At 51.9% G+C, this 27,454-nt stretch overlaps 1 protein-coding gene across 7 annotated transcripts in view; it reads right to left on the reverse strand.

Annotated features, from left to right (window-relative positions):
* The window catches only part of NEGR1 (neuronal growth regulator 1), a 187,419-nt gene that overhangs the window by 86,428 nt on the left and 73,537 nt on the right, over window positions 1–27,454 (reverse strand). For all 7 annotated transcript variants that reach the window (XR_010366633.1, XM_064429220.1, XM_064429217.1 and 4 more), the window contains exons 2-3: window positions 23,721–23,953; window positions 339–464 (exon numbers count right to left, since the gene is read on the reverse strand). Coding sequence is in view for 6 of the 7 variants with exons in the window: in XM_064429220.1 (XP_064285290.1) it covers window positions 339–464; window positions 23,721–23,953 (359 nt within the window). In the remaining variant the exon portion in view is untranslated. The remainder of the gene's footprint in view (window positions 1–338; window positions 465–23,720; window positions 23,954–27,454) is intronic.

The raw sequence follows: 27,454 nt of genomic DNA on the forward strand, positions 1-27,454 counted from the left end.
AAAAAGTGCCAACAACAGGGAATGGAGGAGAGCAGCCTGGGAGGGTGGGACTGCATCACCTGGGGCTGGAATTGGGCACTGAACCCCAGTGTGGGAATGGACCAAAACTGATCAAAGGGTGAAAACTCCTGACCCATTTTCCATCTTGGTGTAGCCCTGGCCAGGCTCTTGCACTGCCCAGGTGTGTCCTTTGAGGCCTTTCAATAAATCCCCACTCTACCCCGTGCCCTGCCAGCTGTCCCAGGAGCCCCCAGGCCCATGCCAGCCCCCTGCCCCAGCCCGTGGGTGCCCGGGTGGCAGGGCTGGGCACAGCTGCTGTCCCTGTGCCAGGCACTCACCGGAGGGGGAGATGTGTCTCCAGGAGATGGAGGGCTCAGGTTTCCCCGTGGCCAGGCACACCAGGGTGACGTTGCTGCCCTCGTTCACCACGATGTCGCTGGAGATCCGGAATATCTTGGGAGAGACTGCAACGACAGGGACAGGGGTGTCAGGGGGCTCGGGGCCACAGCAGGGACACGGCACACACAGGGGCCGAGGGACACTGCAGAGCCTCCTCCAGGGCAGCACAGCCCCCTCCACGCAGCCCAGGGGCTCAGCCTGCATTCCACACCCCACAAACACAAGCAGAATTCCCTGTGAGCGCAGAGCAGGAGCTGCAGGAGAGCTCCTGGAAGATGGATGCTCCTGCTGCAGGGGAGGATGAGCCTGCTCCTGACAGTTTGCAAAGAAGACAAAACTGGGTTTTTCTGATAGTTTTGAAAATTAATGGTGCTGTTCCAGCTACTCTTTGTGCACCTGGAGAATCCGAGCTGCTCACGGAGAGGACTAAACACGTTTATTTTATTGTTCCTCTTGCTGTGGGGCTCGTCCGTTCCCCTAACCCAAGTGCCTGTCCAGCTGGGGCTTTTCTCTCCCTGTTTTGCCCCGGTCCCCCTGCCTGAGCCCGTGGCTGTGCCTCCCCTCAGGGGCTGCAATCAGAGCTCCCTGGGGTGCTGTGGGATCTCCCCTCCTGCTGTTCCCTTCCCTGAGCACAGACTGGAAGGAGCCGGGGTCAGACACACTTCAGCAAGCTGGGGATTCTCATTCCAGGTGCTTGTGCCTCTGCACGTGTGAGCAAAGCACCGAAAGTCTGCGGGGAGCAATTCTAATTAGCAGAGAAACTCTGTCCTTGGGGAGAGGCGAGGGCAGGGCTGACCCCGGTTCCCCTGCCCCAGATCCCAAACACCTCCAGGACTCGGGATTTCGGGCTGCATCCCCAGCTCCCAGTGCTGATTTGGTGTTTTTCCCAATTCCCTAAGGAGGCACGGGGGCAGAGGAGATGCTGCTCTCAGCAGCTGCACTGCCCCTTTCCCCCAGGCTGGAATTAATGTCCAGCCCACCTGTGCCACTGCTCCTGCAGCTCTGGCCGGAGCTGGAGGCAGCAAAACACCTTCCAGAACATTCCTGAGCCCCCCTGAGGGATCCTGAGCAGCTCCTTCCATGTCACACCTCCCCTGATGGGGCTGCCCCCGGGGCTGGCACAGCAGGACTCAGCTTTGGGCACACGGGGGGAATTTGCTCCTCCAAACGTTCTTTGTGCTCCTTCCTGTGAATCCCAGCGTTGAACACCTCCACCAAAGGATGAACCAACACCATCAGCTCTGCTCCTGCAGCTGTTTGGAGCCTTGGGATGGCAGAGCTGGCAGCACTGCATGCAGCAGCTGCCTGGCACTGCTGGAACTGGGCTGGGCTGGGCTGGGCTGGGGGGCCCTCAAAGCCCTCCCAGTGCCACCCTGCCGTGGCAGGGACACCTCCCACTGTCCCAGGTGCTCCAGCCCCAGTGTCCAGCCTGGCCCTGGGCACTGCCAGGGATCCAGGGGCAGCCACAGCTGCTCTGGCAATTCCATCCCAGCCCCTGCCCACCCTGCCAGGAACAATTCCCAGTATCCCATCCATGGCTGCCCTCTGGCAGTTGGAGCCACTCCCTGTGTGCTGTCCCTCCATCCTTGTCCCCAGTCCCTCTGCAGCTCTCCTGGAGCCCCTCCAGGCCCTGCCAGGGGCTCTGAGCTCTCCCTGGATCCTTCTCCTCTCCAGGGGAGCCCCCCCAGCTCTCCCAGCCTGGCTCCAGAGGGGCTCCAGCCCTGCCCAGGCTGTCAGAGGGGCACAAACCCTCCCCAGGTTGTGCTGAAGCCACAAAGATCTGACCCACAAAAATGTGCAGGCTTTTGTTGCATTTTGGGGCTTCCCACCAGGAACTTTCCAGTCTTTCTGAGGGGAGATTGGAGCTGTGACATGGTAGAAGGTGGAGAATTTTCCAGCCTTACAGAGTGCAGATTAAGTGATTTCCTCTTAAGTACAAGCTTTGTTCCATTCCTAATTGACTGGGCTCTCCTTTAATCTGGGCTTTACAGGGAGGAAATTAAATCAAACCTCGTTGAAGATGTCTGTACGTCTCGTTACAATGACACTGAGCAGGTCACAGCATCGATGCATTTCCAAAATAGAATTAGAAAAGAAATGAATCTGCGAGGTCCATTAATTAAAATAACCCCCAAATAAGCAGAGAGCTGCAGCCCTGCTGCCCAGTGTAATCCTGTCAAACGACAGAAGTGATCTGGGGCTCATGGCAAACCGTGGATGTTATTGCTGGCACTGATTTCCCAGGAACATCGTCCTGCCAGGGACAGAAATTGGCTCCCATTGCATTTCTGGAGCCTCACAGTTTGAGACAAATCAGGATTTCTGCTGTATCAGTATGCTGCTAATTTTTCTGCTATTTACTGGCTGATAGGGATCATTACATTCAGATCACTAAAATCTGTGGAATTTATTAATTATGTCTCAAATATATGTGCAGCATCACAATGGAATGTTAATATTTATTAGGAATTAAAAAATGTTTGTTTTGCATCCGTATTTCTTCCCACACCTCTAAAGACTCTGATCTAGGAGCAGATTTGGCATTTAAAATCTGCTCTGCTGAGCCTGGAGTGCACATTAAACCCATCACAGAGCTGCTCCCCACTTCAGCAGCTCATGCCTCCCACCCAGATCACGTGGAGCTGTGAAGGTCAGGGGAAAAATTAAATAAAGCAGCAAATAAACATTTATTCAGAAAATGGATTAGCGGAAGGCCAGAGAAATGAGATAATAATAAGGAGGAAAGAGGAATTAAACTCCCAAGTAAATTTGGTGCGGGGGTCCAACATGGAAAGTGCTTTGCAGTCATCTGCCTTTTTCCTTGTAATGTTAAATTAAAACATTAATTTAATGTTAATGTTTTAAAGCAAACCATTCCCTTTTTGCACAATGTTTTTAATTTGAACCTTCCCTTTTTGGACAAGGTGTGTGACCACAGGCCTGGGGAGCAGCTGCAGGAAGAAGACTGAGGGAACCAGGGAGGTTCAGCCATGGGGAAAGAAGCTCAGGAGGGACCTGAGCTCACCTGGTTCCAGGATTTACAGGATTAAAGCAGGTGGAGAGCCCTTGCTAAATGCTGAATGCAGCCCAGTGTGTTGGGAGATGGGGGGTTGGAGGTGTTTGTCAGGGATGTGACTCAGGAGGCCTGGCTGGGCTGACAACCCCCACAATTCCACAGGGAATTCTACAGGGAATTCCACAATGAATTCCACAGTGAATTCCATAGTGAATTCCATGGTGAATTCCACAATGAAATCCACAAGGAATTCCACAATGAATTCCACAGTGAATTCCATAGTGAATTCCATGGTGAATTCCACAATGAAATCCACAATGAAATCCTCAAGGAATTCCATAGTGAAATCCACAGTGAACTCCACAATGAATTCTGTAATAAATTCTACAATTCCACAATGAAATCCACAGTGAATTCCATAGTGAATTCCACAATGAAATCCACAAAATCCACAATGAACTCCACAGTGAATTGCACAATGAATTCCACAATGAACTCCACAATGAATTCCACAATAAATTCCACAGTGAATTCCACAATGAATTCCATAGTGAATTCAACAATGAAATCCACAAAATCCACAATGAGCTCCACAATGAATTCCACAGTGAATTCCACAATGAAGTCCACAATGAATTCCACAATTCCATAATGAACTCCACAATGAGCTCCACAAGGAATTCCACAATTCCACAATGAACTCCACAATGAGCTCCACAATGAGCTCCACAATGAATTCCACAATGAGCTCCACAATGAGCTCCACAATGAGCTCCACAATGAATTCCACAATGAGCTCCACAATGAATTCCACAGTGAATTCCACAACGAATTCCACAGTGAAGTCCACAATGAATTCCACAATTCCACAATGAGCTCCACAATGAGCTCCACAATGAGCTCCACAATGAGCTCCACAATGAGCTCCACAATGAATTCCACAGTGAATTCCACAACGAATTCCACAGTGAAGTCCACAATGAATTCCACAATGAGCTCCACAATGAGCTCCACGTTTCCCTCCAGCAGCACACCCTGGCAGCAGCAGGAGCTGCCCAGGCCCTGGGGGTGGCTGTGCCCTCCCTCCCGAGCCCCGAGTGCTGCCCTGACACCCTGGGGACCCTCCCGGGCTGAGCTGCCTGCTGGAGGGGCTGCAACAGCAGGGGAGCCCTGGGTTCCTCTGAGGGACAGGATAAAATTGATTTCATCAGCGTGGGGAATAGCTGCAAATCACTGCCAGGACACAGGAAACAGATTCTTGCTCTTCTTTTTATAATTGGCATAATAATTGGTTTTTATGAGAAATCCATCGAAAAATTAAGACGTGCTTATGAGGGTGATTAAGCTCCACTCTCACTGAGAATCCTCAGCCTTCCCTGCCCCAAACCCCCCTCTCTGCCTCACGGGCTCAGGAATTTCAGCCTGGCAGGAAAACCAGAGAAACTAAATTCCCATTCTTTCCTTCTCCTGCTCTTCCCCCTGTAATCAGAAGGATGAAGCAACTTGTGCCTGGAAAATCACACACAGCCAGAACAGCCAAACCATGGAGTTATGGAATCATTAAGGCTGGAAAAGAGCTCTAAGAACATCATGCCCAGCCATCACTTTGAGGGGGAAAAAAGGGGAAAACACAACATGAAATCAAGAAAGATTTGAGGAAAAAACCCAACCCAATGCAGGTTGCAGTGGAATAGTTAAATATGGTTAAAATGGTTCAAAATGTCAGGACTGCAGAGAATCCCCCTAAAAGCTGCACTGTGCAAGGCTCACTCTGCCAGGTGAAAGTCCTGGGCTGCAAAATCCAGAATTGCCATCGAGGAGCTGCTTGGAATGCTCCCAGAAACTGAACTGCTTCAGGGGTGGAACCCGCCCAGATGTCACCAAGCTTTCCAAATTATTTCTGTGATGAAATCCTAGAATGGGCTGGGGGGAAGGGACCTCAAACCCACCCAGTGCCACCCTGCCCTGGCAGGGACACTGCCACTGTCCCAGGTGCTCCAGCCCCAGTGTCCAGCCTGGCCTGGGGCACTGCCAGGGATCCAGGGGCAGCCTCAGCTGCTCTGGAATTCCATCCCAGCCCCTGCCCACCCTGCCAGGGAGCAATTCCTAATTCCCAATCTCCCATCCAGGCCTGCCCTCTGGCAGTGGGAGCCATTCCCTGTGTGCTGTCCCTCCAGCCCTGGTGAAATAAATCCTCCACCTGCCTGCCAAACCCAGGCACTGTTTCCACCCTCAGCCCTGGAAACAGCTCTGATCCCCTGAACACTGAATGCCACACCCCAAATCCCTGATTTTAAACGAAAACCAACCCTAAGCATCTCCAAAAATGATTTCCAGCAAACTCCTTTGTGTAGTTGAACATCTTGCATCCTAAGTATCAATCATGAAAAAAGATAATTGTGCTTTTTAGGGTAGCAACATTTTTATCAATACTTACTGAAAATTGCTCTGGTTTTTATACTTTTTATATATTTTTCATTTCATATCAGATGAGCTCAATATCTACAGAGCAGTGAATTGCCCCCACCACAAACACCATTTCCAGGGTGTGTTGAGCACAGGTTTTGAATCAGGAGAGTTTTGAGCCCCCAGCCCTCCCCCCTGACAATCAGTCACCAGCAGGGACAGCTCCCAGCCCTTTTGCTTTTGCATTTCCATGATTAGTTCCTCGAGGCACTTTGATTGAAGAGCGTTGCCTAAAGGTCTCCACCTCCTCCTAATTAAACACAATTTGTCTCAAACACAGCAGCTTTGGCAAAGTGGGGCTGAGGAAATAAATGATGGGTGGGCTGGGAAGAGAAATGGTTTCATCTCCAGCCTTCATTTATTTCCAATTGCTGTCAGCACCGAGGCGTGACAAAAGGTCTCACGAAAGTGGCACTTCCTGAGCTTGGGAGGAATCTGTTCCCCTTTGATATCCATGGTAGTAAGGATCATCTCTGTAAATTCATGGGGATCATGGTGTCCAGGACTTTATCTTCACCTGTTTGCTGTGGTCAGCTCATCCGAGACCAAGCTGAGGGCATTGTCAGGGTGTGAGTGGAGAAGGAACGATCCTGTCTGGGAATTCTGGGCCTCTGGGCTGAGGTGTGAGTCTGTGCCTCTCCACCTTTCCTCCTGCCAGGGCACTGGGACACTCCTGGACACCTCAGCTGTCCACCAGGACACTCCTGGACCGCAGAGCAGGAGGAGCAGGAGGTGCAGCTCAGCGTTTCCCACTCCCTAGAAAAGCTTTCAGACACTCCACAAGCTCCTTTCAGCGAGCAGCACTCTGCAATCAGAGCTCTGCCAACTGTTTAATCATGGAAATGGAGCCAAAAAGTTATAAAGGGCAAAAATAAGGATAAAAAAAGCAACCTCCTGGTGGCTGGAGGCAAAGCCCTCCCAGCTGGGCACTGATTGCTGGCTGAGCAGGGCCCATGGCTGGGCTCATTAGCACCCAGGGCTGGGACAGGCTCTGGAAAGGCAGGGATGGCTTTCCCTGCAGCTCCAGCATGGAGGGGAGGCAGGGAATTATCTCCTGGGCACTGGCACTGCCCAGAGAAGCTGTGGCTGCCCCTGGAATGCCCAAGGCCGGGGTGGATGGGGCTGAAGGGGAATGATCGTAACTGTGGAAACAGTCAAAGGTTAAAATAATACAAGATTTTATCTGGTAACACCAGTGCTCCCCTGACTCACTGACCTCACTGAGGCAAGACAAGAAAAGTTTTCCCAGGGAAAGAAAGGGACAGCTGGGTGGGGCAGGATGAACACTGGTCAGTTAAACAGATTTATAAATCTGAATAAACCACTCTGGACATCTCTAAAGCTCTGGTCCCAGGAAGCTCCCGAAGGTCTCTGGGATTAAGGAGCTGCAGAGTGAAGGAGGCAAAACCCATAAATATCCCAGCCCAGGGATCCCAGCAAACATCCCACCCCGTGCCCAGGCTGCCAAAGCCAGCCCCGGGCCACGCTGCCCTGCTCTCCAGAAGGTGTCAAAAGCTGCTGTTATTACATAAGGACACACACATTATCCCCTTAAAACCCCACTGTTCCCCTTTCCAGCCACAACCTAAATCCTGCAAGGTTCAGTTTCCAGCCAGCAGCGAGAGCACCACTGTTTGCTCAGCCAGAAAAGCAATAAAATGTAATAATTCAAAATAAACTCGGATTTCCTTTCCTTTATCCTCGCAGACAGAGGAAGAGCTGCACCCAGGGTGTGCAGGCTGCTGGCTGCTGAAGGGGCTGTGCAGGTTTGGAGTCAGAAAACCAGGGAATTATGGAATTCCTGGGTTGGAGGGGCCCCCGAGGATCACCAGTCCCAGCCCTGGCCCTGCACAGACACCCCAACAATCCCAACCCCGTGCTCCTGGAGCTCTGGCACTGCCCAGCACCTCTGGGGGAAGAACCTTTCCCTAAAATCCAACCTAAACCTCCCCTGGTCCAGCTCCAGCCATGCTGTCCCTGTCCCCAAGGCTGGAATTTGTGCACTCAAATAGGGATGAGCATCTTTTAAACACAAATTCCAACATACATGGGCAAAGGGGTTGTCACTGAAGGATTCCTGCCACACAAGAAGTGCCAAGAAAAGAGTTCTAGACTGGAAAATTAGAGGTAAAACCTCATCACTGCTCCTTACAGGCAAAATGAGATTATTAGTGGGTTGTGACAGGTAAACAGTGATATACCTGTTGCTGCTCATGCTGTCACAGGAACTAAATAAAAGAGCTGTAATGATTTCAGATGATTTCTTGTAACTCTGCATTTTTCCTTTTGGAGAACTCTACAGGTTCAGTCTCTCTCCAGCGAGCCTGAATGACAGATTTACATCGTATTCCCAAGATAGTTATTAAAATAATTTCCCTTGACAGTTCTCTGGCTGCATCACTCCCCCTTCTCTGTATCCCAACCATATGGCTCTGCTTGCTTCCCATTTTAAGCGTTTTGCTCTGATGTGAGAAGCAATTCCTGGTCCTTCCCTCTCAGCCCCAGCTCTCTCTAGAGCACAGCCCCACAGAATATTCGGGGCTGGAAGGGACCCCCAAGGACCACTGACTCCAGCTCCTCAGGGAATTCCACCACGGAGCTGCTGCAGGGCTGGAGCCCCTCTGGAGCCAGGCTGGGAGAGCTGGGGGGGCTCCCCTGGAGAGGAGAAGAATCCAGGGAGAGCTCAGAGCCCCTGGCAGGGCCTGGAGGGGCTCCAGGAGAGCTGCAGAGGGACTGGGGACAAGGATGGAGGGACAGCACACAGGGGATGGCTCCCACTGCCAGAGGCCAGCCATGGATGGGAGATTGGGAATGAGGAATTGTTCCTGGCAGGGTGGGCAGGGGCTGGGCTGGAATTGCCAGAGCAGCTGTGGCTGCCCCTGGATCCCTGGCAGTGCCCAAGGCCAGGCTGGACACTGGGGCTGGAGCACCTGGGACAGTGGGAGGGATGGGATGGGATTTAAGGTCCCTGCAGCCCATCCCATTCCGGGATTTTGTGAACCTGCAGCTCAGTTACACAACCCCCCCTGGATGTCACCCTGTCCCTTTCTCCTCCCCTCACAGGGAAGGGACCCCACCCTCCCCATGGCCCCTCGGACCCAGATGTGATTTCCAGTGTGAAGCTGCTGCTCCTCCCTGTGAGCATTCCCTGTGAGCATTCCCTGTGAGCATTCCCTGTGATAATTCCCTGTGAGCATTCCCTGCCCTGGGGGATGGACCCTTCCCCACTGGGGTTGAGCCAGCAGAGGGGACGGGCAGCACCGTGCCCAGTGCCCAGCCCCAGCAGTGCCTCTCCAGGGCTGTGTGCCCTGTCCTGAGCTGTGCTGCTGCCCGGGCTCAGTGCATAGCCACCCTCCCTGCTGAGGAGCTGCTCCTTCCCCTCATTTGTGTCTTTGATTTCTCTGTTGGGTTCCACCCCATCGATCCCAGAGCCTTCTGAAATCCATGGTGAGGGACTGAAGCCTGCTGTCACAAGCACTGTGGTGTCACTGGCACATGCAGAGGTGTGTTCTGTGGCACATCACCCCAGCCAGGCACTGAAATCCCTGCTGAGCCCCCTGGGATGCCAGGGATGTTACAGGAGTTACTGACAGTCATCCCTCGGTGCTCTTTGGGACGGGCTGTGCACCCACCTGCAGCAGCTTGGTCTGGCTGTGGCTGATTTTTGGAAAGGGAAGGCAGGGCCAGCTGTGCCTGCAGCGTGGGGATGTGGCTGCCGCGCACTGTGGCCCTCACCAGAGAGGGAATTTAGGCTGGGCTTTGGTGGGTCAGTGCTGAAAATGAGTGCTGCTCACTCAGCCCCCGCTGCCATGGGATGGTTTATGAGGTTATGGCCCTCTGTCCTGAACACAAACTTATCCTGAGCCAGGTTCCAGTCCTCCACTCAGTCCAAGGGAGGACAGCCTGCTTCCTTCCCTGGATTAAGTCAGTGCATACAAATTTATGCAGTATTTATTTTTGTTCTCACTACAAAGCCTAGAAATTAGTAATGATTATCTAACACTGAAACCTGGAATTGCTTTCCACATTATTAATTCCTCCTCTTGAGCTGCTGCAGAGCTGCCCCCATCCCACGGAAACGCGTGGGGAGTGGTGTGATTTAATCTTCCTGACATCCCAGCGACATGGGAACCGCTGGGATTAATGGGGATTAATGGCGTTATTAATATTCATATTCCACAGGCAGCCAGCAGTGAATTGCCATCGGGCTGCTGCCTGCCCAGCAGCTCGGGATGCCCGGCCGCAGGCAGCGCGCAGATCTCTGCTCTGGTTTCTGGGCAGGAGAACGAGCTGGGCTCCAGGCTCTTCCCAAGGCACTCGGCCCAGCCCTGGGGTGGCTTTCACAGGGAGAGGGCACTTTGTGGGCACTGTGCTTTGGATAAATCCCGTTAAACTGGGATTTAGCATAGTTCCAGAGAGCAGCACCCTCGTAGGGCTCCGCTGGGCTCACCTGCAGAGGAAACCAGCCCCTAACGATGGGAAATGCTCCAGCCTGGGATGGCAGCCCTGGCTCCATGCTGTCCCCCGGGTGACAGACCCGGCCCGACGGGCACCCCGAACGGCCCCGGGGCAGAAACCCCTGCGGGGGAAAATGGGCACGGAATGGGCTGCTCCCGTAAATTACCGGGTATCAACTACCGGGTATCAATTACCAGGTATCAATTACTGGGTATCAATTACCGGGTATCAGTTACTGGGTATCAATTACCGGGTATCAGTTACAGGATATCAATTACCGGGTATCAATTACCAGGTATCAGTTACCAGGTATCAATTACTGGGTATCAGTTACCGGGTATCAGTTACAGGATATCAATTACCGGGTATCAATTACCAGGTATCAATTACCGGGTATCAGTTACAGGATATAAATTACCGGTATCAATTACAGGGTATCAATTACCGGGTATCAATTACCAGGTATCAGTTACCAGGTATCAATTACTGGGTATCAATTACCGGGTATCAGTTACAGGATATCAATTACCAGATATCAATTACTGGGTATCAGTTACCGGGTATCAGTTACAGGATATCAATTATCGGGTATCAATTACAGGATATCAATTACGGGGTATCAATTACCGGGTATTAATTACTGGGTATCAGTTACCAGGTATCAATTACCGGGCATCAATTACAGGGTATCATTTACTGGGTATCAATTACCGGGTATCAGTTACCAGGTATCAATTACCCGGTATCAATTACAGGGTATCATTTACTGGGTATCAATTACCGGGTATCAGTTACCGGGTATCAATTACCGGGTATCAATTACCCGGTATCAATTACCGGTCATTAATTCCCCTGTTACTGGGGCCCCCAGTACCCGGGATAAATCAAATCTGCGGGGTCTGCACCGGCAGCCAGGGGCTGGGCTGAGCGCTCCAAACCTGCTCAATTAGGGGCTCGTGCCCACCTAATGACCCTGCTCAATTAGGGGCTCGTGCCCACCTAATGACCCTGCTCAATTAGGGGCTCGTGCCCAGCTAATGACCCTGCTCAATTAGGGGCACAGTGCCCAGCTAATGACCCTGCTCAATTAGGGGCTCGTGCCCAGCTAATGACCCTGCTCAATTAGGGGCACAGTGCCCAGCTAATGACCCTGCTCAATTAGGGGCTCGTGCCCACCTAATGACCCTGCCCTGGTCCTGCAGAGCAGCTCTGTCCATTGGAGGGGAGAGTGACAGCAGGGGTTTCTCTGTGCCAGGGGGCACCCAGAAACAAACAAATAAATAAATAAATAAATTCTGTGTTCTCTGTGCCCAGGGCACCATGGCCTGGATACCCAGAAATTATTAAATGAATAAATGAATAAATAAATAAGTAAATAAATCTCAATTCTCTGTGCCAGGGCACCACTACCTGGGCACCTAGAAACTAATACATGAATGAATGAAAGAATGAATTAATAAATAAATAAGTAAAGCCTCTATTCTTTGTGCTGGGACACCATAGCCTTGACACCTACAAATTAATGAATGAACAAATAAATGAATAACCAAATAAAATCTGTATTCTCTGTGCCAGGGCACCACGGCCTGGGCACCCAGAAATGAATAAATAAATGAATGAATAACCAAATAAAATCTGTATTCTCTGTGCCAGGGCACCACGGCCTGGGCACCCAGAAATGGATAAATGAATGAATAAATAAATAAATAAATAAATAAATTCTCAAGTCTCTGTGCTGGGGCACCATGTCCTGGGCACCCAGAAAAGAATAAATGAATAAATAAATAAATAAATAAATAAATAAATAAATAAATAAAATCTCTATTCTGTGTGCTGGGGCACAACAGCCTCGGCACCCAGAAAAGAATAAATGAATAAATAAAAAAGTAAAATCTCAATCAGCTCATGGTAGTGGAAAGTTGAAAGCCTCTCAGCACATTCTGTTGGCCCAGCCACTGGTGGGGGCCAGGGTTCCCTGGGACACAGAGGCAGAGTGCCAGGAGCCTCAGTGGGACTCCTTAAACTGCACTTTGTGCTTTGGCACCCCTGGACAGTAACTCCATCGGGAATTGCCCAGTGTGAGCCAGAGGAGAGAGCCACAGGACAGCCCTGAGAGCCTTGGGCACTGCCAGGGATCCAGGGGCTGCTCTGGGAATTCTATTCCAGGGCCTGCCCACCCTGCAGGAGAGGGATGTCACCATCACATTCCCAAAAAGACCTCCCAAATAATAAAAGCAACCCAAACACGTCCCTGAGGAAGTGAGAAGCACAGAGCACATAAATAATCTCCTCCCCAGGATCTCAGGGGTGCCAGGGTGTGTACTGGAGGTTGTGCCCACCCTGTGAGTGAGCAGGAGCAGCTTGTTTCCATAAATCAATGGGAGCTTTGAACAGGGAATGAGTTCCTGTTCCTAAAGGGCTCTGGGTACCTGTGCTGAGCAGAGTTATGAAGGAAATGATTTGCCATGGCTTTCAAACCCCAGACCTGGGCTGAGGAAAGTTCACTCAGAGATTGCTGTTATCACATCCAGCGATTTGGGAATATTTATGGGCAAAATATTTGGGCGTGCTAACTACATCCAATTCAGTGGGAGCACAAAACAAAGCCTCTGCTTTGAAGTGTTTGGAACAGAAAGACTTTAAACCAACCCTTTCACTGTGTAATGGAACGCTTGTGTTAATTATAATTCCTTTTGCCAGGATCTGTTTTACATAACAAAGCTAATCTGCCAACTATTAAGGAAATTTCCCCATTTTCTCTTACAGATGATAGAAGGGGAAATAATATCATATTTTAAATGCAAAGTGGGGATGATTAAAATTTCAGTCTAAATAAAATAAGAACATTTCTGAATCCTAGAGACAACAAAACAAGTAATCCACGGGGGTCAACAGAATAACTCACTTACAATTCTCTACTTGAGCCTTTGGTATTACAAAGCTTTTTATAAGTAAGCAATTTTTAGCTGTTTATTCTGCTCCCTGTAATGTCTTCAGCGCCGCTGGCCTTGAGGCAGTTTTGGATTCAGAGGCTTAGGAATGCTCTGGTTTTATCCAGCTCCTGAAGTGCCTCTTTATCCATTCAAATCTGCACACTCACATTCAAGTTCACGTCTCTCTCATGAGATTTTTGTTTAATCCTTTCCTTATAAATGAACATATTAACCTGAAGGGAGAAATATTCAAAACATCAGGTGGAAAAAAAAAAAAAAGAAAAAAAAAGGATGCCAAAACCTACAGTAAAAGAAGAGATTCTGCGTGTGCATCTCCTTGAGCACAGCATTCAAAATTCACCCACGGGGCTGTTCTGCGCTGCCTGCACAAATTCCCGAGCTTTTATCTGAATAGCTGGATAAAAGACCTGTGATAAGTGGGTATAATAGGAGCTGGAGTCACATTACGGGACTGTAATACGAATCAATGCCGTGTGGTTTGATTTTGCTGTCGTTTCCTCGTCTGCAGCTAAAGATCTTGTGCTATTTCTGATCCTGGTTCCTGCCTCACAGGTGACACCACGCAGGAAACGGAGCCCGGTAATTCCAGTCTCAGGGCTTGCCTTGTGTGAGGAAACTCCTCAGAACATCTCCCTGCAAGATCTGCTCCCAGAAACCAGCACGGGATGCTACAGGGTGGGATCAAAGGAAACACCAGCCTCAGGCACCCAGGGGAAAGGCAGACAAATCAGGGAATCACAGAGCTGGAAAAGCCCTCCCAGACCGTGGAGTCCAGTCATTCCCCCAGCACCGCCAGGGCCACCCAGCCACGTCCCCAGTGCCACATGCACCCAGCTTGGAAACCCTCCTGGCATGGGCACCCCCCACCCTGGGCAGCTGTGCCAGGGCTGCACAGCCCTGCCAGCAGAACTTCTGATCTCCAGCTGCCTGAGGCTGGAAATGCAACGTGAGGCTGGGGCTGTGTGTTCTGTCCCCAGCTGTCAGAGCTGGGGCAGCTATCTCTGTTCATTGGGCAGTTTTCTTATCTCCCACACCCAGTCCTCCATCCAGGAGATCTCCTCTGTTAATGGGACATTAATTATTAATTATCTGCTGTCCACGGGCCATTAATTATTAATTAACTGCTGTTCATGGCCAGTGAGTGTCCCTGCATGGTGATCAAATTCCATCACCCCATGGGGAGATGCTCCGCCCAGGGGAGGAGCCAAGCATTCCTACCTGGATACAATCTGAGGTTTGGAACCCCACAGCAGCCTCTGCCCCCTGCATCCCCACAGGAGCAGCTTTCCCCTGCCCTGCATCCCCACAGGAGCAGCTTTCCCCTGCCCTGCATTCCCACAGGAGCAGCTTTCCCCTGCCCTGCATTCCCACAGGAGCAGCTTTCTCCTGCCCTGCATTCCCAGAGGAGCAGCTTTCCCCTGCCCTGCATTCCCAGAGGAGCAGCTTTCCCCTGCCCTGCATTCCCAGAGGAGCAGCTTTCCCCTGCCCTGCATTCCCAGAGGAGCAGCTTTCCCCTGCCCTGCATTCCCACAGGAGCAGCTTTCCCCTGCCCTGCATTCCCAGAGGAGCAGCTTTCCCCTGCCCTGCATTCCCACAGGAGCAGCTTTCCCCTGCCCTGCATTCCCACAGGAGCAGCTTTCCCCTGCCCTGCATTCCCACAGGAGCAGCTTTCCCCTGCCCTGCATTCCCAGAGGAGCAGCTTTCCCCTGCCCTGCATTCCCACAGGAGCAGCTTTCCCCTGCCCTGCATTCCCACAGGAGCAGCTTTCCCCTGCCCTGCATTCCCAGAGGAACACCAGGCCCATCTCCAGCCCCCTGGAGCTGCAGAGGAAAGCTCCCCCCTTGCTGAGGATCCCTGCTCCAGCAGAGGCACAGCTGGCACTGCAGGAGGGCTGAGCCCCCATGGGATGGGACTGTGCCACCCCCTGACCCACAGGGGCAGCTCCTGCTCTGGCTCTGGCAGAGTTGGTTTGTATTGCTGCATTGTCACTTTATTTTTACTTTTCCCTAATAAGGAACTGTTATTCCTGCTCCCATATCTTTGCCTGACAGCCCCTTAATTTCAAAATCATAATAATTCAGAGGGAGGGGGTTTACATTTTCCATTTCAGGGGAGGTTCCTGCCTTCCTCAGCAGAACCTGGCTGTTCAAACCAGGACACCAACTCAAGGCTCCCCTGGCACAGCCTGGGGCCCTTTCCCCCTGTCCTGTCCCTGCTCCCTGCGCTCAGAGCCTGCCCCCCAGCTGTCCCCTCCTGTGTCCCTGCACCCCTGCCAGGGAAGGGAACCTGGGATTTGCTGCCCTGGAATCTCTGGATGGACAACTGAAGTTTTCTTCACACCTCTAGGAAAGCTGTACAATCAAGGATCCACTCCTTCAAATGCAGATTTTCCAGGCAGGAAACATTCAATCCCAATCCTCTAAAGCTGCCTGTCAAATTCCTCACAACTCAATCCTACAGGATGAATCTGCCACTTTACTTCTCACTTGTTTTTTCAGTCGTCTCCAGAAGTTTTCCTAAATTAGCTCCATACATTCTTTTTAAAGACAGGCATTTGGTTCTGCTCCTTCCAACTGGTGGATTTGGCTGCTTGCAAATATCAGATATTGTCATCATCCTCCCTTTAGCCTTTCTTAGGCTAGGAAATCGAGATGAAACCGTGGGGTTTGGGGGTAAGGGGTGTGTGCAGAACACGCGGGAGTGCTCCCTGTGTGTGGAGTGTGAGCAGGAGCTGCTGAGCCAGAGCCTTCCCCACCCCTGCTGGCTCTCCCAGAGCCACGAACCCAACACAGCCCAGAGCAATGAACATTTTTCTTCTCCAAGTTCCCAGCTCATAAATCCAAGCCAAGATGTGCCATGGAGTAAATCCCAGTGGAAGAATGGCATCCTCGCTCTCTGAGGTGGGCTTTGGAGAGAAAATGCACTGCTGTTGTTTCCAGTTTCAGAAATCACCTTTGCAAGGCAAAGCTCTGTCCCCAGCCCCTCTTTCCCAGCTGGTAAATCCCAAGGGTCCTGTGCATTCCCAGAACCTTTCCAGGACACTGCTCCCTGGTTTCCAGCACAGCCTCCAGGCCCAGGGAGCTCCTCCTCTGAGCCCAAAAGTTCATTTTCCCTGCTCAGTCCCAGGTTGTTAAAGTGCTTCAGGTCTGTGCATTTCTCCTCTTTCCTCTGCTTTTCCCAGCGAGCTCCTTGCCCCGCTCCTGTTTCTGGTTTGTGAAAGAGCAGCTCAGCAGAGGGGGCACTGCAGCCTGGCCGTCCCTCACCAGCTCTGGAGGCAGGCTGCCACGCCGGGAGCTGCTGCAGCAGCGCTTGCTGAGGCACTGCTGGCACCAGGAGCACACAGCAGGGCCCCTGCACTGCTCAGGGCAGCAATCCCACCTCTCAGGGTGCAGTCAGGCTAACAGGGACACCAGAGGAAGTTCCAGAAGTCCCTTTGGCTCATCCCTTTCCTTCCCGGGCTGGTTTTGTAGGAATGGTTCTCACACCTGGACCCCTTTAGCTCCTACAAGTCCTGCCATGCCACAGCTGGACCCTAAAATGCTTTTGCAGTGTCTTCTCCTCAGTTTTATAGGAACAGAAGAGAAGGATGCTTGGAGATTTAGGAACTTCATTTGGGGGAAATCAATGGGTTTGCTTGTCCTTAGCAAGACTTCGTAAATATTACATATTTAGATTTAAATGCAGGATATTCCAGACCATCAGGTGGGACGGTTGTCAGATCCTCTTTGCAGTCTGGGTGAGGAAGAGGATGCTCTGAGGAAGAGCTGCAGAGATCATGTCCAGTGCTCTCCAGAGCTGTTTAATTTCCTTGGTATCAACTCTCCAAGCTAAAGCAGGGGGTGGCTTTATTTCCCCTGACAACTGCTGGGCTGAAGCTAAGGAAGAGGAGATAGCAGAAATGCAGAGGAAAACTGGGATAAACCCCAGCAATCAGAGTCCAGGGCAGGCAGCACAGAGCTCAGGGTGCAGAGCTCCAGCAGCACTGGGTGAGGAGATGGTGGAGGGGATACCAGGACAATTAGTGCCTCATTTGCCCAGTGCCTCTCCTGGGAAAGGGACATTCCCAGAGGGGTGGAGGAGCCCTGAGCCCTGGCAGTGATACCTCCATGGACCAAGCCTGGAGAGGGCCATTAACCAAATGCTGCAGCTCCAATTCTCCTGCAGCCCAATCCAAATGAACTTCTGGGGAAGTGTCCCAACGAGACTGCCCCTGGATGGAGCAACTGTCCCTTGAAAAGGGAGTCACAATTTAAAATCGTGATTAAAAACCTGACAGGTGTCAGTGGCATCAACCCCTGCTGATCATCGCAGGGTGACACCATCCTGCAGCAATTCCTGCATTGCAAAGCTGCAGATTTCACCCCTTAATCCCATCAGAGTCCAGAGAGCCCAGGGCACAGGGCAGGCCCAGCCACCAGCCCCTGCCTCATTCCCCTCTTTCCATAAACTCCACAGCCCTGTCCTCCAGAATGCTTTGGGATCCTTCCCAGCTGCCTGGCTTTGTTTCACTGAGGGAGGTGGATTATTATTTTCTTTATCCTAAGCATTTTTTTGGGGGGGGGGGATGGTTTATTTTTTAGCCTTATCCCATATTTTTTCCTCCTTCTGCCCCTGGCATTGCCAGGTAACACAAGAAGTCCCTGAAAGAGCCTTTGGACTCTGCTGAAGGCACCTTTGCAGACCCTCAGGGGTCACCAACCCTCCCACTGCACTCAGATCACTGGGACAGAACCAGCGTTCTTGGGGCCAACAGGAGATGATCATTTTGAGCCCATTGTCCTCTGCCTGCAGATTCCAGAGGATGGAGATCTCATGCTGCTGATGGGAGCTGGGCTGCAGCCGTGGCTAAAGCACCCCCAACACGGCAGAATGATGAGCTTCAGATGCGAGCAGCCTGCTCCACTCCAGACAAAACACCCTGCTTTCCATCCCTGCAGATGGGATCCCCTCCCAACGCCAACATTTCCTGTGCCCCAGCCCGGCAGAGCGGGGAAAAGCCACTGAGACCCCTCTGAGAGTGAGAGATCCCCCGCAGCCCCTGGGAGGGACGGGCGTGGGAGGAAAAAATGCACAAACCCTGCAGAGAACCTGGCATCAGCCACTGGCTGGGAGTGGGAGCAGCAGCAGGGCCAGGGATGGAGACCCTCGGGGGTCTCTATCACACAGCCTGCCTCCCCCCCAGAAATGTTTTCCCAAGGCTTTTTCTCCCTGTGCTGAGCAGGGACAAGACGATAACGGCGGCTGGCACCAGCGAGTTAATTTTATAAAGAAAACTGACACCCTGCTCGAGTGCTGGCAATTTAAAAGAGTAATGGATTGTCAGTTTTAGCTGGGAAGTGGTTGTTAGATGATTTTAAAGTCTTTTGCATATTTATTTTGTCCCACTTTAAATAAATTTGGGGAAGATTTATCTCGTTAGCTTCAAATGCAAGTCCCTCTTGGCCTGGCTGAGGAAACAAATTAGACTTTGCAAACATAGCAAAGACTAAATCAATACATTAATATTTAGGGGACATTAAGGGGGTTTATTAAACAGAAAAAGGGCCTAGAGTATTACTTTGGGAACATTATACATGTTTAAATAAAAACCCGAGGTTGTGGTTCCTGCCTGAATCTCTAACAGGCGTTTCCATGGATAACTGAATTATTTACAGAGCGCTGCAGGGGCGAGGTGGAGCTGGGCTGGGGCTGTCCCGGCTGCCCAGCCGGGCGGGGTCACACGAGAACAAGATGCCAGGTGACGATGGCAGCAAGGTTTGTGTCCCTGACAGCCCGGGCTGGGCCTGTGGGGCTCCTGGAGCAGGAACGGGGCTGCTCTGCATGGCAGAGGGGACAGGGCAGGGCAGCGGGCACTGGGGGGCTGGGGACGGGGCTGGCACCTGGGATCTGCTCCTGAAGGACAAAGCAGGGACTGGGCAGTGACCTGGGCAGTGACCTGTGCCAGCTGTGCACCCCCAGCATCCACACCTGGCCCCAAAAGCCTGGGACTAGTTTGGGGCTGGGGTCCCTCTGAACCCCCTTCTGTGTGTCCCTCTGTCCCTGTTTGGGGCTGGGGTCTCTCTGAGCCCTGCCCTGTGTCCCGTTTGGGGCTGGGGTCCCTGTGAGCCCTGCTCTGTGTCCCATTTGGGGCTGGGGTCCCTGTGAGCCCTGCTCTGTGTCCCATTTGGGGCTGGGGTCCCTGTGAGCTCTGCTCTGTGTCCCATTTGGGGCTGGGGTCTCTCTGAGCCCTGCCCTGTGTCCCGTTTGGGGCTGGGGTCCCTGTGAGCCCTGCTCTGTGTCCCTGTGTCCCATTTGGGGCTGGGGTCCCTGTGAGCCCTGCTCTGTGCCCCGTTTGGGGCTGGGGTCCCTGTGAGCCCCCTGCCCTGTGTCCCATTTGGGGCTGGGGTCCCTGTGAGCCCCCTGCCCTGTGTCCCATTTGGGGCTGGGGTCCCTGTGAGCCCCCTGCCCTGTGTCCCATTTGGGGCTGGGGTCCCTGTAAGCCCTGCTCTGTGTCCTGTTTGGGGCTGGGGTCCCTGTGAGCCCCCTGCCCTGTGTCCCTGTGTCCCAAACTCCCCTGGCCCAGCCGTGCCCCAGCTCAGGACCCTGTGTCACCCCAGGGATGGGGACACTGGGGCTGTCACCATCCTGACCCTGCTGAAGGACCCTGGCCAAGGTGGGAGCAGCCCTTTGCAAATGAAAGAAAAGCAGCTCGGAGGAGGCAGCTTTGGCTTTGGCAGAATAAATGCCACACTGGGACTGCAGAAAGCATAACCTTCTGCAGAAAAAGCCTGAGCAGCACAGAGTGGCAGGGGGAAATTTGGGTTTTTACCCGGCTGTGACAAACGTCTGGTTTTTAAATCAGCTGCAGCTCATGACTTTGCAGATGCAGCATCTGGCACTGAGGTAGATTGAGTTGATTGCAAACTGCTGCCATCGAAACTTTCAATTAATAATTTCATAATTCTCACTTCTTTTTAATAAGGTCACTGAAATCAAGTTAACCGGATTATCTTCTCTTTCATGTGGATTTTCCTTCACAGATGTAAATGTGGGCTGCAGATACAAGTTATATTTTCTTTTTTTATCAAAAATCTCAGTTAACTTCCCTGCTACAAAGGGGAGTAACTGCAATGAGTAACACTGACCAAGAGTTGCCCTGCTGGTGTCCTTCGGGTGCTGTGCTGGCTTTGGCACAGGGATTTGGGGGCCCAAACCCCCGGTGCAGCTCTGCAGAGATCCCTGTGGGCAGTGGCCAAAGCCCCTGCTCTGGGTGCTCTGGGTGGGGCAGGGCAGACGCTGCTCTCCCCGGGGAGCTGCCCCTGCCCCTGGGCCTGGCAGTGGAGGTGTCTTTAACCCTTGAAAATGTGTGTATTTGTTTATTGAGCACGTTCAGGACCTGCCAGGCCAAGCAGCAGAGAGGAGCTGCTGCACAGACAGCTCCTGCTCTGGGCTGAGGCTCCCAGGGGAGGGAGGGGGGAGCTGGGCTTGCACAGCTTTTGGGGGGCAGCTCACTGCACATCCTGCTCCTGCCTGGACTCTGGAGCTTTTTGGGAGCTCCAGCTGCCCCTGAGCCTTCCCTCGTTTCCTCTGGGACACAGAGCAGAGCCCCTGCTCCTGCAGCTGCAGGATTCCTGAACACAGCCCGGGGCTTGCGAAGGGCTGAGGCTGCTGCCAGCCTTCCTGCTCTCCTGCGACTCCTCGGCTCTCATCATTTATCCCCAGTGCCAGGGGAAGATACCAGGAAAACTCCTTGTGTGATCCTGGGATAACTCCCTGTGTGATCCCGGGATAACTCCCTGTATGATCCCGGGATAACTCCCTGTGTGATCCCAGGATAACTCCCTGTGTGATCCCGGGATAACTCCCTGTGTGATCCTGGGATAACTCCCTGTGTGATCCCGGGATAACTCCCTGTATGATCCCGGGATAACTCCCTGTGTGCTCCCAGGATAACTCCCTGTGTGATCCCAGGATAACTCCCTGTGTGATCCCGGGATAACTCCCTGTGTGCTCCCAGGATAACTCCCTGTGTGATCCTGGGATAACTCCCTGTGTGATCCCGGGATAACTCCCTGTGTGATCCTGGGATAACTCCCTGTGTTCTCCCAGGATAACTCCCTGTGTGCTCCCAGGATAACTCCCTGTGTGATCCCGGGATAACTCCCTGTGTGATCCTGGGATAACTCCCTCTGTGATCCCGGGATAACTCCCTGTGTGATCCCAGGATAACTCCCTGTGTGATCCCGGAATAACTCCCTCTGTGATCCTGGGATAACTCCCTGTGTGATCCCAGGATAACTCCTTCTGCACTCCCAGGACAGCTCCCTGTGTGATCCCAGGATAACTCCCTGTGTGATCGCAGGAAAACTCCCTGTGTGATCCCAGGAAAACTCCCTGTGTGATCCCGGGATAACTCCCTGTGTGATCCTGGGATAACTCCCTCTGTGATCCTGGGATAACTCCCTGTGTGATCCCGGGATAACTCCCTCTGTGATCCTGGGATAACTCCCTGTGTGATCCCGGGATAACTCCCTGTGTGATCCCGGGATAACTCCCTGTGTGATCCCGGGATAACTCCCTGTGTGCTCCCGGGGTAACTCCCTGTGTGATCCCGGGATAACTCCCTCTGTGATCCTGGGATAACTCCCTGTGTGATCCCGGGATAACTCCCTGTGTGATCCCGGGATAACTCCCTGCGTGATCCTGGGATAACTCCCTGTGTGATCCCGGGATAACTCCCTGTGTGCTCCCGGGATAACTCCCTGTGTGATCCCGGGATAACTCCCTGTGTGCTCCCGGGATAACTCCCTGTGTGATCCCGGGATAACTCCCTGTGTGATCCTGGGATAACTCCCTGTGTGATCCCGGGATAACTCCCTGTGTGATCCCGGGATAACTCCCTGTGTGCTCCCAGGATAACTCCCTGTGTGCTCCCGGGATAACTCCCTGTGTGATCCCGGGATAACTCCTTCTGCGCTCCCAGGACAGCTCCCTGGGTGCTCCCAGGAAGCCTCTGGAGCAGGAGAGGCTGTCCCATCGCTCACAGCAGTGGCCTCAGGGTCCCACTGGGAGCACAGATGGGTGTAAGGGAGTCCCTGCTCCCAGGCAGGCACTGAGGGGCTGCAGGACCAGCCCTCCCCGAGCACTGCCCCCCACCTGTCCCCAGCCCAGAGCCCCGAGTGCCACCTCCAGGAGTTCCTGGGACACCTCCACGATGGGCACTCCAACCTCCCTGGGCAGTGCCAAGCCCTGAGCCCCTTTCCATGGGGAAATTGCTGCGTGCCCACCCTGAGCTGCCCTGGCCCAGCCCGGGGCCGTTCCCTCTGCTCCTGTCCCTGTTCCTGTGTCCCTGCATGCCCCAACCTGAGCCTGAGGGTCCTGAGGCCTCTCACCAGGGCCACAAAAATGACTCCATGATATTTCGATAAAACACACACACTGAGCTCGGAGCTCCAGCCCAACATTCCTGCAGGATTCCCATGGGTAAGGACAACTGGTGTGGGAGGTGGTTCACCCTGTTATTTCTAAGGGATTTCCATGTGCCACATGGATTAATGGGGATTGCCAGTTCTATTCTTCTCCTCTATATTCATTGCTTTATTACTCATAAAAATGCAAAAGAAAATGTTAATGATGATTGCACCAAAGACTAATAAGTTAAAGCCTTAGGTTATACTTTGCATTTCTGAAGATATAAATGCAATTGCTTAATAATTATGCATATTTTTAACTATTGAGTTATTATTTCTCTATATGCTTGTAGTTAGCCTAATTAATTTTAAGCTCCTGTTGATGTATTTTATACATGCAATTAATTTCCAACTTGTTTTTTTTAGCCCTTGCATGGGGGCATTAATTATTAGGGAGACAATCAAAACCAAGAATTGTTCACCCTGGAACAATACAATAAATATTAAATCTGTGTGAAAAGTGACACCAGAGCTGTGCAGCGCTGGGGGAAGGGAAAGGGAAAGGGAAAGGGAAAGGGAAAGGGAAAGGGAAAGGGAAAGGGAAAGGGAAAGGAAAGGGAAAGAGAAAGGGAAAGGGAAAGGGAAGGGAAAATGGAAAAGGAAAAAGGAAGGGGAAAAAGGAAAAAGGAAGGGAAAAAAGGAAAAAGGAAAGGGGGAAAGGAAAGGGGAAAAGGAAAAGGAAAAGGAAAAGGAAAAGGAAAAGGAAAAGGAAAAGGAAAAGGAAAAGGAAAAGGAAAAGGAAAAGGAAAAGGAAAAGGGAAAAGGAAAAGGAAAGGAAAAGGAAAGGAAAAGGAAAAAGGCAAGGGGGAAAGGAAAGGGGGAAAGGAAAGGAAAAGGAAAAAGGAAAGAGGGAAAGGAAAGGGGAAAAGGAAAAGGGAAAAGGAAAAGGGAAAAGGGAAAAGGAAAAAGAAAAAGGAAAGGAAAGGAAAAGGACTGTGAAGGGGCTGCCGCTCCCAGCCCGTGCTCCCCCAGCCCTACCTTGCACGGTGAGGTGCACCTGCATGGTCCTGGGCGTGTGCTGGGTCTGCACAGAGCAGGTGTAGGGGCCGTCATCCGTCACGTCCACGTCCTGGATCTGCAGGCTGTACTCGCGGCGGTTGGACGTGGCGATGGACACGCGCGGATCCACGGACCACTTGTCACTGCCCGCGAAGATGATGCTGGAGCGGTTCAGCCAGGCCCCTTTGGAGACTCCATCCTCCAGGTAACACCTGGGGGAAAGGGAGAGCCTGAGCGTGGAGCCGTGGGACTGCTCCGTGCCGCTCGCTGCTGAGCGCAGCTGGGGTTCATCAGAGCTGAGCTCACACGGGAGCCCCCTGTTAACTCAGAACCATCCCAAACCCCAAAGCCCAGCTGGCAAACGCAGTAACCACAGATATATCTGTCTGCCCTGCTCTCCCTGCCCTGTTCTCCTGTGGCAGAGGCTGCTGGAGCACCAGGAGGAAAGCCTCAGTTATTACTGCTGCCTGGGCTGGCCCAGCCCTTTCTCCTGCAGCCTCAGCCCCGAGGGTCAGCAGCGACGTGTGCTCCATGGAAAATTCCTGCCCTGCTCCTGAGGCACAGCCCCCTTCTGCTGCTGAGCTCAGGAGCCACGAGAGTTTTATCCAGACAGCAGAGAACCCAAACCAGCTTCTTTGCAGGGGGTTCACAGAACCCCAGAACCCCCAAATGGTTTGGGTGGGAAGGGACCTGACAGCCCATCCCATCCCGTTATCCCATCCCATCCCATCCCATCCCATCCCATCCCATCCCATCCCATCCCATCCCATCCCATCCCATCCCATCCCATCCATCCCATCCCATTATCCCATCATCCCATCATCTCATCATCCCATCCCAGTCCATCGTATCTCATCCCATTATCCCATCCCAGGAGCTCCTCTCCCTCGGGGGCTGTAGTGGGCGGTCCCAGGGCAGGGAGAAGAGGCAGAAGCAGCTTTATTCTGAGCTGCTGGAGGAGCCTGAGCCTGCCTGAGGGGCTGGAGGGTGTTCAAGCCTGGCTCAAGAGCCCAGTGCTCCATTTTCCCCACCCAGCACGTGGGAAGAGGCAGGGCAGTGCTGGAATAACGGGCTCAGGGCTGAGAGCAGGGAGCTGCACACCCAGGAGCCATCGGGAAGGGATGCTGTGGCACAGGAAATTTGCGTTTCTCTCCACAAATTAACAACTCTTCAGGAATCGTGGGGAATGAATTAGGCAAATTTTAGACTCACCCCCCATGCCCACCTTGGAATTTAAGGCTTTGAAACAATTTTAAAAGCTGGAGGAAGGTAGGAAGGAGGATAATACAAAGGGCAACAGACTAATGGGACATTTTTATTCCATAAAGAGCTTTCTACATGAAGGAAATCCAAGAGAAGAAGGGAATGCAACAGAGCTCATCCCTTTGATGAAACATTAAAATAGCACAGCCACAGAAACTGGAGGGAGAAAATGGTGATTTGGTGGCCTAAGCATCTGGCAGTATTGTTTAAGTGGAAAATGGCATTCCATTCAGGAACAAGGAACTGGAAACATCAGGCTGAAATGGTTCAGAAACAAAGCATGAGAATAACCATTCATTTAATTAATGATCTCAACATTAAATCTGAAAGGGTTCTGAGGCGACGTGGGATATAAAAAACCCATTTATAGAGCAGAGAATTGGGATGTCACTGGAAAGTGGCACTTTGAGGTTGGGATCCCTGCAGGAGGAGTTGTGTAGGGTCTGGTCCCACTCTGGGGAGGCAAGGAGCCTCTTTCAGAGTCCTGTGAACGTTTTGAACTTGATTCTATTGAGCAGCAGGGTGGGAGAGGCAGAGAAAGCTCCAATTCATGGAGGTTTTTCTAGCACGTGTTCCTTTCCCACTGACTTTCTGCAGCAACTGGACCCAGTCCATCCCAGCACAGCTGGACCCAGTCCATCAGCACAGCTGGACCCATTCCATCCCAGCACAGCTGGACCCAGTCCATCAGCACAGCTGGATCCAGTCCCTCCCAGCACAGCTGAGCACCTGGGCAGAGGGAGCTGTCCTTGCCCGGGGCTGGGCTGGAGTGAGAGCAGATTTAAGGTCCCCCCCACGCCACCCCACTCTGGGACTGCCCGAATTACACATCAGCATTTTTGCAGGTAGCCTGTAGTTCAGTGAGCATTTACCACTTCATTAATTTCATTCTCCCACTGTTTATCCACACTCGCACGTCCAAAACTTGGAAGGAAGCCTTAGCACTGTGAATCCTTCCCCAGGAGAGGAAAGCAGCCCCCTCCTCCTCCTCCTCTCCCAGCACAAAAACCCAGCTCCACCAACTCCCTGCTCTCTGCATGGCTCACCAGAAAAAAAATAAAAATCAGAATTCACAGAATCAATGAGGCTGGAAAAGACCTCCAGGACCTCGGGGTGGGATGGGCTGGGCTTGGAGCTCCTTCCCAAGCCCAGCCACCCTGGGACACCCTGGATGAGCTCCTTGAGCACCCCCAGCTCCCCTGCCCCCTCCCCAGCTCTGTGGCTGAGCCCTGCTCCAGAGCTGCTGCCCAGTTTGCCTGCAGCCCTCACCAGGGTGGTTTTCAGCTCCACAGCAGCCAACATCCTCTGCTTCCCACCAGCCACGTGGGATGGGATGGATAAAGTGATATTTACCCCACGGAAGCAGCAATCAAATGATTCATCCCAGAAATGTTTTCTAATCTAACGAATTTAATCCCTTGCTGTTTGCAAATCAGCTCCCAGCCCTGGCATCCCTGCAGGACAGGCAGAGCACAGCCCCTCCCACGGGAGCCTCTGGCCAGCAGAGCCTGCACTGGCCTTCTGCAGGGCAGCAGAAATGAGGAAAATCCAGGATTTTTTACTGTTTAAGGGAAGGCTTTCCTTTCCCCCAGACCTGTACAATCTCCTAAGGAAGAGCAGCCTTTCCACGTAGGGTTTGTGTGTCACTGTGCTTCTCCTGCCCAGGGCAGGGCAGGGATTCCAGCAGAGCACGAGGAGCTTTAACAAAAATAATAACAATAAAACTCCTACAGCAATATCTGGGAAATCATTCACTGAAAGGATCACCAGCAGGAAAAACTGCAAACATCAGAGGCCTTCCCTTGCTTTTCCCCTTCCTCTTTCCCCCTTTCCTCTCTTTTCCTTTTCCTCTCTTTCCCTTAATTCTGTTTCTGTTTAATTCCCTGCACATCCCAGCAGCATTTCCTGCAATGTAATTTTAAAATCTATGCATAGAACCAATTATTTTTAGCAATTAATAGTAACACTGCAGCACAACTAAAGTAACAGTCATTAAATGAAAGTGACTTTTGCTCTTTTTACCTTGCCATGGCTTGGAAAAGTATTGATGAAACCATAGCAGAAAATTCTCCTATATTTAAATTTGGAAGATTGGAAAAAAGCAGAGTTTCTTTTTTAACTGATGATTGTAATCAGAAATTCCCCACACAACAAGAATAAAAAATAGATTTTAATGTTAACTGTCATACACGGCTGAGGGCACTTTATTATTTTTCCAATCATTATTAATGGGGATGATCTTCTGTAATTTGTAAGTACGGAAAAATATAGTCTCACCCAGCTTCCCTCAAGTTTTTAATCCTCTTTTTTTAATGCCTCCCACTTTCCCAGCTCTCCAGTCTATTATTCCACCATAATTAAAACAGAGATCCATTAATCTTTGTAAAAAAAACAGTTCTTCCACTTGCTTAATTAAAACTGCACAGGGGCTCTGCTCCAGGAGCCTCCAC

This window comes from Passer domesticus, chromosome 7, assembly GCF_036417665.1.
Source record: "Passer domesticus isolate bPasDom1 chromosome 7, bPasDom1.hap1, whole genome shotgun sequence".
Taxonomy (NCBI): Eukaryota; Metazoa; Chordata; class Aves; order Passeriformes; family Passeridae; genus Passer; species Passer domesticus.